The sequence below is a fragment of the Doryrhamphus excisus genome, linkage group LG2 (genome assembly GCF_037039965.1).
Source record: "Doryrhamphus excisus strain RoL-2023G ecotype Guam linkage group LG2, RoL_Dexc_Guam_v1.1, whole genome shotgun sequence".
Lineage (NCBI taxonomy): Eukaryota > Metazoa > Chordata > Actinopteri > Syngnathiformes > Syngnathidae > Doryrhamphus > Doryrhamphus excisus.
In genome coordinates this window covers 26967567-26981744 of record NC_136358.1, presented here as the reverse complement: position 1 = coordinate 26981744, position 14178 = coordinate 26967567, and the positions used below count along the sequence as shown (strand labels likewise).

The following is a 14178-nucleotide window of genomic DNA, read 5'->3' as shown; positions in this document are numbered from 1 at the left end:
TGAAGTGGCATATTTTTTTTCAGCAAAGTATTCCCTAATCAGAAAGCATTTTTGGGGATTAAAAACAAGTAAACAATTAAATTGTTTATTTAATAATAATTAATTGAACAAATATTATAAATTATATTTAAAAATATTCATAAATAAATACATTGTAATAAAGCTTTGTGCACACAAAATAAGTGGATCATAACAGAATTGTGTGTTCCTAAATCTAAATTAAATTATCAACTTTTTTGGACAATTACAGTCTCCAATTAGCCTAAGGCATATTTTTGGAAAGTTGGAGAAAGCCTTCATAACTACAGAAAACCCATATGCACATGAGGAGACCATGCAAACTCCAACTGATCCAATAGGTAGTTGCACAATTGTATTTGTTTTGTTTTGTTTGCAAATAAAATGTTGAACTATATATATTTTTAAATATAATATGGAGTGAAAGTGAGCTAATTACCAGACACAGTTGAAGTGTCTCTTGTGGTTGGAAAGGCTCATTAGCACGGTGCTGCCTACATTGGATCGCTCCCTTACTGCCATGAGCTTGTCCAGCAAATCCACTTATGTGCTTATGTCCCCGGTCTAAAAATAGTAGAAAATGACGGAAAACACAGAATCAACACGTCATTAGTTGTGAGCGCGTGGGAAATTGTTCTTCGGTCTCTGCAGAGACAATTCATTTGTCATGAGGAAATGATGAAGATGATGATGGGTTACATGCTGCCATGACAGACAGAGACCCGGCATTGACGGAGAGTTGGGTGAGATGGCAGCAGCGGACGCATAAGAGGAAGGATTAGCGTAACAAGGCGGATGTTGGAAGGAAATTAAAGGGAATTTCCTCACTTAGCGGATGAAATAAGGTAAGCCATGTTGCGTGTCAAAAAATAGTTATTATATTTAAATATGATTTTAAATATTTGGCATCAAACTACTACTGATGCAGTACAAATCAGCGTTCTTAACAGGACACAAGAAGGCAAACGTGCTTTATAGATTTTAACTGACGGTACAATTATTCAATATTATAATAAGAATTATGCCCTGTGTGAAGTCAGTGATGCAAAAACAGTTTCAGGACAACATGCTCCATTTTAGGGTTGGATCCTTTCCAACTTGGCATATAGGACAAGAGGTGGGATAAACCCAATACAGGTCACCGGTCAATCACATAGGGAAAGACAACCATTCCCGCCGAAACTTTTTGTTCCTTATCAATATTGCACATAATACAACATAGTCTACTTTGTTTTCCATTAGGATGGGGACTTTTGTGACCCTGGCAGAGGTGCTAGAGGCCCGGGGATCACCGCTAGATGAGGATGAGGTCTGGTGTCTGCTGCTCGTCACCACTGAGGCCTTACTGGGTGTTTCCAAGAAAGGTAATCATCTTCCCACTAACTCCTGTTAACTTGCTGTTCCACTTGTTATCTTAGCTGTTTATGTTCCGCTTGTGTATGCTAGGATCCGGCACCGTATGCAGTGTGCTCAGCCCAGGCTCGGTGCTACTGTCCTCTCATGGGAGTCTTGCCTTTAAGAGCTGTGGACGATATGATGATGTGGCCTCCTTTGTGGCTCCTGAAGTCCTTCAGGGGCATAATGCCTCTGCAAGAAATACAGCGGAAAAGGTTGTAAAGCCAAAGTAGTGACCGAAGTAGCTAAAACAAAGTCAGTCTGAGTGTTTTGCAAGAACTATTTCTCTTCAGTAATTATTTTGTTTTGTTTTCCCCCGCAGACACTAGTGTACTCACTGGGCATGACTTTTTATTGGTGCGTGGATTATCAGCTACCTCAAAACCAGGTACTTATCTCCTTCTCTTAATCTAACAAACAGTTAAATTCATCCAAACTTATCTCAGCAAATGTTCATTTTTGCCCGCCAGCCGGTCCAGCTTAGTGCGGAGCTGGAGGGTTTACTCCTGAGCATGTGCGAGGACACAGTGGCGAGACGGACGGACCTGCTGACGGTCCTAGAGACCTGCGAGCTTCACCACAAAACCTTCATGCTGCCTCCAGCCGAGAGGCTTGTCAGGCAGCTGGTGGAAGACATTTACAGAAACACGGTTAGTAGCCGACAAACATCACATGAAGTGTTGACTTGAACTGATATTGACATGCAGCACCAACTTCCTTCTGACAGGGTGAACCTAATCTTATGGCCGAAAACGGATCCCTGCTGACTGATCGCAGTCAAATTGTCAGAGACAGGCTTCACAGTAAGAAAAGAGATTTGACTTAGTCACACTAAAAATATGTGACATAGATACCATACCCCATATTCAGAGGTGAAATGTATTTCAGGGCGGTCTTTTTGTAATTCAACATGGGTGATGAAAACCAAGATCTCCAGAACTTTCTCAGGAGCATCCTATCCACCTGAGCCCACCAGGTATGAAATGATGTAACGCATCTTGTTTCTGATATTTCAAACAAAAGTCATATATTTGCTGAGTGGATGCAATGAGTGACAAATTTCAATACGCGTTTCCCGCCTGCAATCCCTTCGAGGCGTCGGCACACGGAGACGAACGGGAGCTGGCAGCAGTTGAATCGGACTGCCTGTAGCCCATACATGGATGGCGGTCGACATGCTAACTCCAGATTCCTCACACAGTTTGAATCTTCAATGAGTTTGAATGAGAAAAAAAATAAGGTGAGACAAATTGCTGTGGGCGCATGTACAGTACATGAGAATATGAAATATGTTCTGTCATAGGACATGGGTCCAGAGTTCCTAAGAATGTCAGATGAGCCGGTAGTTGTCTTGGAGCTCCCCGGATCCATTGTGGTGAGTGCAAAAGACTCAGGAATTGAATGTTTTGGTGAACGTGATGTTTACATCCATCTCAGAAAAAGTTGAAACAATCAGGAAAGGGCCTGGGCTCAAACGTAATAATTTTTTCTGGGTACATGATACCATACAGCATCCATATCAAACTTGCGCGGGCCGCACTAACATTAAATTTTCATATCAAGGTGGGGGCCTCAAACTAGTGTCCTGCGGGCCACATTTGGCCCGCGGGCCACGTGTTTGCGACCCCTGCTCTATAGTCATCGCTTTCATTGTATCTTCAATTGTCTGTTGCAGTCAAAAAAGACCTAAACGGTAGCCTCCAAGTTATTTCCTTTAAACTTAAATAGCCAAAAACTTACCACTTCCACACGGATAGGGAGGATAACTATTAACAGTTATTTAACCTTTAACATGAACATTAATCAAACGTAATAATTTTTTCTGGGTACATGATACCATACAGCATCCATATCAAACTTGCGCGGGTCGCATTAACATTAAATTTTCATATCAAGGTGGGGGCCTCAAACTAGTGTCCTGCGGGCCACATTTGGCCCGCGGGCCACGTGTTTGCGACCCCTGCTCTATAGTCATCGCTTTCATTGTATCTTCCATTGTCTGTTGCAGTCAAAAAAGACCTAAACGGTAGCCTCCAAGTTATTTCCTTTAAACTTAAATAGCCAAAAACTTACCACTTCCACACGGATAGGGAGGATAACTATTAACAGTTATTTAACCTTTAACATGAACATTAATCAAACGTAATAATTTTTTCTGGGTACATTAAACTAACATTAAACTTTCATATCAAGGCGGGGGCCGCATGTTTGAGACCCCTGCTCTTTAGTCATCGCTTTCATTGTATCTTCCATTGTCTGTTGCAGTCCAAAAAAGGGAAGTCCCCCGTCACGCAAAGAGAGCTGACTGTAGTAATGCCCAATGGTCAAAACATAGTCGTCAAATGTGATGTGAAATCCAGAGGCGGGGATGTGTTTGACATGATTGTCGCTCACGCCAACCTGGTGGAACACTTTTACTTCGGCCTTGCTTACATCGATGGTAATTATGCAGTCGGATAAGCGGATAATACAATTCAATTGTCTTGTCATCCAAATCAACAATGCCATCTTCTCTTCTGTGGTCAGATAATGAGTTCTTCTTTGTGGACAATGGCTGCAAGATTTCCAAAGTTGCTCCAGATAGCTGGAAGAAAGTGCCTTCAATCACCTTTGTCCTTTTCTTCAGAGTCAAATTCTTTGTCAATGACATTTCTTTTATTTTGTGAGTATTTTACTTCCTAGTTACCACAACAATAGGCATTTGTTATGAATGATACATTATTCAAATGATGTTTCCACCAGGCACAAACAAACACACCACCAGTACTACCTCCAACTCAGAAAAGACGTCTTGGAGGACAGAATGTCCTGCCATGAAGAAACTGCTCTTTACCTCGGCGCTTTGGCCTTGCAGACAGAGTACGGGGACTGCATGCCTGAGGTTTGGAGAAATTTGTTTAGAAAATGAAAACACCTACATGCAATTTTATGAATCAGATATGTTTTTTTTTTTTTCAGGTGTATGGTAGAAACTACTGTCGCCCCGATCAATACGTCCCCAAGAGTGTGATGGAAAAACGTGCCTTGCCTTATATTATTGGAGAGCTGCAACGGCTTCATAGCAACAACGCCCAAATGCTCACCGACGAATCAGAACTGGAGTTCCTCAAAGTAACATATTTTCATATTTCATATGTTATGTTTGCCACACAGATCGATTTACATCAACAACATACTTTGGTTCTTTTATTCATGCAGGTTTGTCTGCAGTTGCCTGAATATGGAGTCTTGTTCCATCGAGTGACACGCGAAAAAAAACCTGCAGGAGAAATTATACTTGGAGTTTGTGCAAAAGGGGTTATCGTTTATGAGGTGAAAAATGGCTGCCGGTGCACCAGTCAGACTTTCTACTGGAGGGAGACGGCCACTATTTCTTCCAACGTGAGTGGATTGATTCACCTGAAGTATCAAATTGCTGCTTAGAATACAAACATGTTTGTCATGTTTTATCCGATGGTATTGGTCCAGAGGCGGAGATTCGTCGTAGAGTGTCGCGTCAGTAAGAAGAAGTACACGTTCATCACAGAGACATCCAAGATAGCCAAATACCTGTGTAACCTCTGTTCATCCCAGCATAAGTTCAACAATGAAATGAATTCTCGTCAGCTCAGCCACAGCCTGACCTCAGGTACGTTAACGCACTTCGCCCAAGTGTTTAATGCTGCAGAGAAACAAAACCAGTGCACTGCCAAAAATTCATGGTCACGTAAAAATTCCCATTGGGCAACCACCCGGAAGTTCTGGTAATTCTTAAAAGGACCAAAAACCAAAATACTGTAAATATCAACAAATGCATGGATATAAAACCTTGTTGGAGGTTTTAATAGCAGTCTTTGTAGGTGGAATAGGTGTATCCCATTCCATGCAGTAATGAGCTGTCTCTTTTCATCTGATTTTATATCTTTAGAACGCACAGAGTAGAGAAATCAAACAATATATGAAAATGAAAACCGATCATTTATATATTTGTATATTGCCACATCTGTTTTTCTCATTTCCCGCATCTCATTCACCCTGCATTAGTTCATTAGTTTCGGTCCATTGGTATGTTTGACAAATAAAACAATGGCGTGAACAGAGTGAGACCTTTTTGCATGAACACAGACTGCAGAACCGTGTAATGTAGTAGAGATTAAATTAGATCAAGATTAAGATCAAGCCTATGCCCTTTTCCTAAAAAGGCAGCAGCTGTACCATTACACCACCAGGGCCTGACAGGTGAGAGGATGAATTCTGCTATTTTTGCTGTGTACTATCAATCATTTTGGCAACAAGCATGGTGTCAGATTACTTGCCTCTTTTGCCTTGGGCCGACTTCTCGTGGCAGCGATATGTATCCTTTGCACATTATGGGGCCCCCCCATGGAGTGGGGCCCTTCACATCGTGCGTGTTCTCAGGAAGGGGCGGCCCTGGTCTGACAGTTTCACACAGATTTCAGTTTTTTATTATTTATTAAGTCAAAATGTACATATTTAGTTTGTATATGTCTCCAGACGAGAACATCTCCCACTACGCAGCAACGTGCCGAACACAAAGCAGTCGGCTCAAGTCCATCATAGGTTCGGAGACACCGCAAGATGACAGCGGGCTGACCACTCCTCAAGATGAGTCTCTGACGCGGCTGTGTGAGGATGTCGCCGCAAGGATCGAAGCCCGCTTTAAACAGAAGCGTCAGAGTCTTTATGAACAAAGGTGCGTTACTTTTACTTCTTATTCAAATCCCCCCCCCCAAAAAAAAAAAAATTCCTAACATCACATCCGCTTTATGTCAGGTAGCTATAATAACCAAGGAATTTGTGATTGACTGGAATTATTGTGGCGTTTATCACTTTCAGCACCTGTTCCAGCAGTCAGCGCAGCAGCACTGGCATGCGTTCCCCGGCCTGTTCCCAGAGGAGCGGCTCCGAAGCCCCCTTTAGCTCCCCAGCAGCCGGAGGTACAACCAAGCGTTCAGCTTTCCTTCTTTCCAGACACATACATGACTCCACTTGGCGGCACGGTGGTCAAGTGGTTAGCGCGCAGACCTCACAGCTAGGAGACCAGGGTTCAATTCCACCCTCGGCTTTGTGGAGTTTGCATGTTCTCCCCGTTCTCCAGTTTCCTCCCACATTCCAAAAACCTGCTAGGTTAATTAGCGACTCCAAATTGTCCATAGGTATGAATGTGAGTGTGAATGGTTGTTTGTCTATATGTGTCCTGTGATTGGCTGGCGACCAGTCCAGGGTGTACCCCGCCTCTCGCCCGAAGACAGCTGGGATAGGCTCCAGCACCCCCCGCGACCTTCATGAGGAAAAGCGGTAGAAAATGAATGAATGAATGAATAAATGACTCCACTGTGCACATTTCCACATGAGATGAAATGTTTCCAGTACCGGATCCTTGTTCCCAAAATGTAGATAAATTAACTTCATCAGACTGCTTTGTCCTACAGTTGTGTGTTGTGTATTTCATTTAAACACAACAACATTTTTCCACATTTTTGCACGCACACATCCACTGTGTAAAGGTCACAAGCGGTCATACGAGTCTGTGTGCAAAAAAAAAACACAAGAAATGCACGGCGGGCACACTCCTATGTGTGTCATGCACTACCGGTCATGGTCGCCATAGCTACGTTCTGCACGGACAAAAAAACTCAAGACAAACAGCAATTTGGGAAATGCCAAAAACAATGAAAAAAATCACGTGTGCGGTTGTGACCCTGGATTAAGAGATGCCAAAGTATTTTTTTGAAGTGTAATGTTTAATGCCTTGAGTGAGTCTACATTAGTTAGCACTAAATGAATGTGTATGTGTTTATATGTCCCACAGAAACTCCAACTAAGCTGGTGTCAGCATCAGAAAGAGAAGTTATATGCATCTCTCTTAAGAAAGATCCAAAGCTCGGCCTGGGTATGATTTTACTGTACACTCAATATTTCCTGAAAAAACTTTGATTGCAATTGGCAACTAGTTAACATGATTGACAATTAAGTACAGTTCCAGATGATGAAGTGAAGATTCTTACTAAATTGTGGTTTGTATTCATGCAGGTATAGTGATAGTGGGAGAGGACACTGCGGGCCGTTATGACCTGGGCATTTTTATTGCATCTGTCGTACCCGGGGGACCTGCCGATAGGGACGGACGCATACGACCAGGTACAGAAACCATTCTAAAAGATTGCTAGCTGTTGGTCTGTCTCTTATGTGTGATCATGTTTAGTCATGAAAACAAAACAGTTATATTAAGCGCGGTACTTTGCTTGAGGTCGAAAATAGCATTACGGTGACCTTTGTCCTTAGGGGGTCGCCTGATCTCTCTGAACCACATCAGCTTGGAGGGCGCCACCTTCAGCGAGGCAGCCGAGGTCATGCAGAGCAGCCCAGAGGAGGTGCAGCTCATTATCTCCCAGCCAAAAGGTGCTTTGTGTCCAGTTAGTCTTCCTGACAGTCATCCTTTGTGATATGGCGGTTCTAATACCGTTCTCCCACGATAAAGCGTTTTCTTCTAAATAATGAATGAATAATTCCATTCCACATTCCAAAAACATGCTAGGTTAATTGGCCACTCCAAATTGTCCATAGGTATGAATGTGAGTGTGAATGGTTGTTTGTCTATATGTGCCCTGTGATTGGCTGGCCACCAGTCCAGGGTGTACCCCGCCTCTCGCCCGACGACAAGCGGATAAGCGGCATAGAAAATAGATGAATGGAAGTTCTATGTAGTGTTCTGGTCACTGGACATTATTAATGTTATGACACATGATTTTATATTACATTACCTTTCACAATGAATTCTCTAACGATGAAAATATTAAATTTATTAACACTGAATCCTACTTTGCAGAAATTCACTTATCTCGGCCCGGTCTGGAACCAATTAACTGCGATAAACGAGGGATGACTGAATATGAATTCATTCATTCATTTTCTACCGCTTATCCTAACGAGGGTGGCAGGGGGTGCTGGAGCCTATCCCAGCTGTCTTCGGGGCGACTGGACTGGTGGCCAGCCAATCACAGGGCACATGTAGGCAAACAACCATTCACACTCACATTCATACCTATGGACAATTTGGAGCCAATTAACCTAGCATGTTTTTGGAATGTGGGAGGAAACCGGAGTACCCGGAGAAAACCCACGCATGCACAGGGAGAACATGCAAACTCCACACAGAGATGGCCGAGAGTGGAATTGAACTCGGGTCTCCTTGCTGTGAGGCCTGCATGCTAACCACTCCCCACCGTGCAGCCTGTATATGAATTGTTGATGTAAATTTAGTTGTACCCAGCAACCACCTGAAATGAACATAAATATGTAGTACAGTAAATGTCAATCATTTTTATTCTCAGCTCCCCAGACACCCAACACTCTGCGACCTTCTGCGTTGAGGAACTACGAGTCGCAAACCACACTGACAGCATACGGACCATCAGGAGAGGACAGCCTGGATGAGATTGTCTCAGTCATGATGGAACCAAAGACCGGCAATCGGCTCCACATCCCCCAAGAAGTCCGTGTTCTTAACGCGCAGGTAGAACCAACATTTCATTATTTTTTTTAAAAAAATGATGCATGGATGATAAGAACTGTTGTATGTTAATTAAGGATGGCTGCTCCCTATCTTCCTCGATGAACTGCGAGAGGCTAGAGGAGATCACCGTGAAGCTCAAGAAGCTATCAGGAAGTCTGGGAATCAGCATCTCTGTGAGTTTGGGACTGTTTGTCAACCATGGAACAATAACATACTGTACATGTCAGGTTTAAGATGATCAACCATGGAACAATAACATACTGTACATGTCAGGTTTAAGATGATCAACCATGGAACAATAACATACTGTACATGTCAGGTTTAAGATGACCAACCATGGAACAATAACATACTGTACATGTCAGGTTTAAGATGACCAACCATGGAACAATAACATACTGTACATGTCAGGTTTAAGATGATCAACCATGGAACAATAACATACTGTACATGTCAGGTTTAAGATGATCAACCATGGAACAATAACATACTGTACATGTCAGGTTTAAGATGATCAACCATGGAACAATAACATACTGTACATGTCAGGTTTAAGATGATCAACCATGGAACAATAACATACTGTACATGTCAGGTTTAATATTATCAACCATGGAACAATAACATACTGTACATGTCAGGTTTAAGATGATCAACCATGGAACAATAACATACTGTACATGTCAGGTTTAAGATGATCAACCATGGAACAATAACATACTGTACATGTCAGGTTTAAGATGATCAACCATGGAACAATAACATACTGTACATGTCAGGTTTAAGATGATCAACCATGGAACAATAACATACTGTACATGTCAGGTTTAAGATGATCAACCATGGAACAATAACATACTGTACATGTCAGGTTTAAGATGATCAACCATGGAACAATAACGTACTGTACATGTCAGGTTTAAGATGATCAACCATGGAACAATAACGTACTGTACATGTCAGGTTTAAGATGATCAACCATGGAACAATAACGTACTGTACATGTCAGGTTTAAGATGATCAACCATGGAACAATAACGTACTGTACATGTCAGGTTTAAGATGATCAACCATGGAACAATAACATACTGTACATGTCAGGTTTAAGATGATCAACATACACAAAATCAACAAACACGAAATATTTGTATAAAATGAATGCAAGGAAACACAATGTCATTCAGGATGGCGTCAACGCTAGCTATCCGAATGGAGGAATGTACATCAAGAGCCTGGTTCCAGGGGGGTCTGCTGATAAAGATGGACGCATACATGCGGGTAAATCCGAGAACGAAGTGTACTGCTCCCTACCCTTGAAATTAGAATCATCTACTCTGTTCTCATTGGCAGGTGACAGACTTGTAGAAGTTGACGGAATCAGTTTTCAGAGCGTTACCTACGAGCAAGCAGTGGAGTGCCTGAGCAACACCGGGGAGGTAAATGTGACGGATCGTTCAGAGTTCAGAGCAGTGATTCCCAAACCTATCAAAAGTACCGATTTGTTCACATAACGCACACAGAACAATTACTTTGGGTCTACTTTCTTCTCCACTGTTCTCCGTGTGTTCAAGCCAACTGAGGTGAAATCATTCTTCTCCTATCATCCAGGTGGTGACTTTGGTTGTGGAGAGGCAGCCCATGAAGGTGCCCAGGGTCTCTTTGAGTGCCTACACTGACAGCAGCAGTGTCTCTGCTCATAACATTGACGTAGTCACCAGGCAGCACAGGACCAACAGCTTCTCGTCCATTAGCACCCCTTCACATGCATTCTGTGACCGACCCAGGGACTATAATGTCGTCGCTGATGGTAAGAATCCCAAAAAACTCAGGGTCAGGTCCTTACCCTGTAAGGCACTTGTAATACAGTTTACCAACGGACGGGTCTGTAGAACAGTCTTGCTTAAGATAGACCTCCGTGAGAGAGCCAGCAGTTGTCTCTAAGTAGTAAACTCGTTGAGAGCGTGAAGATGAACTTTCACACACTTCCTCCTCCTGATCTTCTGTTCTGACCCTGACCTTCCTCTTCTTATCCCTCTGGTCGCCCTTATCCTTCGGTCTGTCCACCTATCTGCCATCGCCCCTGCTTCCCACGTACGACCGTGGAGTAGATTGTTCTCAAATCATGTTTGTAGTCAAGTCAGGCCAATTTAGTTCATAATCTGTTACATATTTATTGACTGAGTTATGATTTGTTTATTCTTTGCTTTCACTGTGTCTCCAAAAGCTGGAAGGACATGCAAGTAATGATTTTTCTATTTGGAATTGTGTAATATTGTATGTACCTGTTTTTACTGGAACATCAAAATATGGATTATGTGAGCTCTAATCTAGTGGGCTAATTATATCTTTTCAAATATAAATATATCATAATTTCTAGTGTATAAGCCACTAGTTTTTTCTTGAACTTTGAACCCTGCAGCTTTAATTTATGACAAAGTTGTAATCTCGCCAATAGCGAGTTAGTGAGGATGTAGTAGCTCTTTCTTTGGCAGCTATCAAGCTTGTCAACCCATATATCATATCTCGGGAAGTCATTACTCAATATAACATCTTACAAAGAATGCTAAACCGCAACACTCAAAAAGTGTACCGAATATATAAACATGTACCAATATGAGTTTAAAATACACGTCTTTTAACATTTTCTCATAATGTATTGCGTCCAAGCAAAGCATTCGTCAGTGCCTGCCCGCGGCACTCCAATGATGTCAGCCTCCCTCTGGGCTCTGGGGTCCTCTGGTTCCCTCTAGTGGACACAGGCAGCTTTGCATCATCATCCATTTTCTATGCAGCTTTTCCTTCAATGAAATGCTTTGCTCAGATGAAATGCATGATGGGAAAACGTTAAAGTAGTTGTATTTCTTTGACTCGCATTGATGCTTGTTTGTATATTTCTTAGGTATACCTTCTGTGTGTTAAGCTGCTGTGTGCTGAGCTTAGCGTTCCATACCACAATGGGTTGACGAGCTTGTGGGTTTTTCATAGCTCGTGATTGGTCCACACGGACTCATTCAAGCCACGATATGCCATTTTATGATGTGGACATAAGCGGTTTATAAACTGGAAATTACGGTAGTATGATTACCTGTTTTTGACTGCAGAACTTTTCTTTTTCAGAGAACATTTTGGAGGTTAAATTTGAGTGTGTTTAGCAAAAGAGAGTAGAAGAAATTCTTCTTTCGTTCAAATTTTGGGCTAGAGTTTGATAAGTGTGATGGACTAAGATTGAGAACTGTCTGTCATTTTTCTTTAGGCCACACACAGGAAGTGACCCTGACTAAAAGCGCCACCGGTCTGGGCTTTAGCTTCATTATGTGTGAGCTGGACCCGCCCATTCCGGACTTTGGCAGTCTGATCCGAATAAAACAGCTTTTCCCCGGCCAACCGGCCCAGCTGAGTGGCAGGATCAACGAGGGAGATGTACTCTTGGCCATCAACGGCCAGTCACTCAAGGAGTTGTCTTATCCAGTATGTGGATTAAATTTTACTTCCTGTGGATGTTATCGAGGCGGTTTAGTTGACCTTTAGTTGACCTTTACTCTAAAATGAACAATCAAACCTGCCGTCTGAGCAGAGGTTTTCAAAGTGTGAGAGTGGGACCCCGAGGAGTTGGGGACGTGTTGTATTAGGCTCACTGTGCCACACTTTGAAAACCCCTACCAAAGAGGGTTTGTTTGATATTCTGATCACAAATAAATACTACCAATGGTATATATGAAGTATTATTCAAGTTAATAATATACTTTTCCTATTTCTGCTCTGCTAGAAAGTGCTAAAGCTGTTCAAGACGTCACCCCCAGTGGTTCGACTCACGCTCTGTCGGCCTTCGCCAGGTAGACGCACGCATTTCCTCGCAAAATGTTTGCACCCACTGCATTTTCACCCGACTCCTTTTCCTCAGGGACCCTTCCATCCATCCATCAATTTACAGGAACATGAGCAAGTGTCACACAGCACCAACAAGACAAACCTCGGAGGCAGTGTTTTGTTTCCTGGCAAGACAGGACACGCTAACAAAGACAAAGAACCTTCTGCTCCATGACAGCAGGTCAGTGATGCTCACATGATAACCAAACAGCTGCGGTTGGGAGATAGCAGGATTAGAGGATGTTTTGTTTTGATTGACGCGTTCCGATACAGCATTTGGAAATAAATGTAAACAAGCATGGAAGCATGTACAGTATGGCCTGATTCAGTATACTTCAGGTATTTCTGCATCTGTGTTTTCAGTGTACTAAAGAAGCAAAGCTGAATATGTGACTGCAGACGGACTGTGGATGTTAGTGGTGGGTTTGTGGAGACAAAAACACAAATTAAGGTGAGAAACCGGTTTCTTAATTCAATATGCTTGTTTTGTAACAAAATGTTAGTAATCCAAAATTCAACAATAACAAAACAAAGTGTTCATTTCAGGATGCATTTTTTTCTACTGCAGGTTTCTCTCAACTTTTCATTGTTAGAGCAACTTGAACAAAAAGAATGGAGAAGTGGCCACAAACCGGAAAATCTGGACTTCCCTTCTCTTGGATTTTCACCGACCTCGGGTGGGTACAGAACCGAACACCAGTAAAAAGCAGAAGAGCCTCTTTAATTGTTCTGGCCTAAGAGATAGCATTTGGAAACATAATTAAAACATCTTGATTCCAATACAGTAATTCAATACTTGTAGCTCATCCTGTGGCCACAAGGTGGCAGCATTGTGTTGCTAAAATTATGTTCTAACTGTATATAGTGTTATATTTTTGTCTTTTCCATGGGAAACCAGAATATACACCAAACCAAAGACCACACTATATTGGACCGCGGCCGTGTTTTCATCACGATATTAAACATATGTTTAATGTTTTGCCTGAGGAAGCATTGTATTTTCTCACTCAAATAAAAGCCTCTAAAATGAGTCTGACCTCAATGTGGATGATTAAAAGAGACACCAGTTTGAATATCAAGGACAAAGTGGGCAACAGAGACACCAGTGCGCACCTCCCTGGGTGAAGAGGAGCCAGTAATAGTCCCTTGTAAATGAGGGTTCCTGTATTTCGGTGAAAAACCCAGTAGTGCATCTGGATCCCATCAGAACTTTGCAAATGATCCCAAATGTTTCTAATTATGCCAGTGGAGACGGCCCAAGGCTGTGTGAGTGTGCGCTTGTGTGTGTGTGTGTTTGTGTGTAGAATCGCCCTGCAGGACATGCACAGTCAAACACTGGCCTCTGTTTATTCGCGAGCAGAGAAACAGAAACGGACAGCACG

The 14178-nt window shown here is 42.4% G+C and overlaps 1 protein-coding gene and 1 long non-coding RNA gene across 3 annotated transcripts in view; one reads left to right on the top strand and one right to left on the bottom strand.

Moving 5' to 3' along the window:
• Positions 1–575: 575 nt before the first annotated feature.
• On the top strand, positions 576–13823 carry frmpd2 (FERM and PDZ domain containing 2). Of its 2 annotated transcripts, XM_078789023.1 has the most exons (30): positions 579–863; positions 1261–1382; positions 1465–1628; positions 1736–1801; positions 1884–2063; positions 2141–2216; positions 2302–2389; positions 2509–2653; positions 2717–2788; positions 3679–3853; positions 3940–4075; positions 4156–4294; positions 4372–4524; positions 4612–4794; positions 4882–5041; positions 5908–6106; positions 6250–6350; positions 7226–7306; positions 7447–7554; positions 7699–7815; positions 8748–8929; positions 9004–9102; positions 10114–10207; positions 10280–10365; positions 10538–10736; positions 12183–12397; positions 12696–12762; positions 12831–12977; positions 13160–13247; positions 13365–13823. In XM_078789023.1, exons 2-28 carry the CDS (start codon positions 1262–1264, stop codon positions 12866–12868), a joined length of 3444 nt encoding a protein of 1147 aa, XP_078645149.1. In that variant the 5' UTR covers positions 579–863; position 1261; the 3' UTR covers positions 12869–12977; positions 13160–13247; positions 13365–13823. The 2 variants fall into 2 exon arrangements, with proteins under 2 accessions (XP_057918590.2, XP_078645149.1); XM_058062607.2 differs by lacking the exons at positions 12696–12762; positions 12831–12977; positions 13160–13247; positions 13365–13823 and adding an exon at positions 11154–11169 and having other exon boundaries at positions 576–863; positions 12183–12359.
• Positions 994–14178, bottom strand: part of LOC144898116 (uncharacterized) — an 84202-nt gene continuing 71017 nt past the window's right edge. Inside the window, exon 3 of the long non-coding RNA XR_013627007.1 lies at positions 994–1605. This is a non-coding gene — a long non-coding RNA (uncharacterized LOC144898116). The remainder of the gene's footprint in view (positions 1606–14178) is intronic.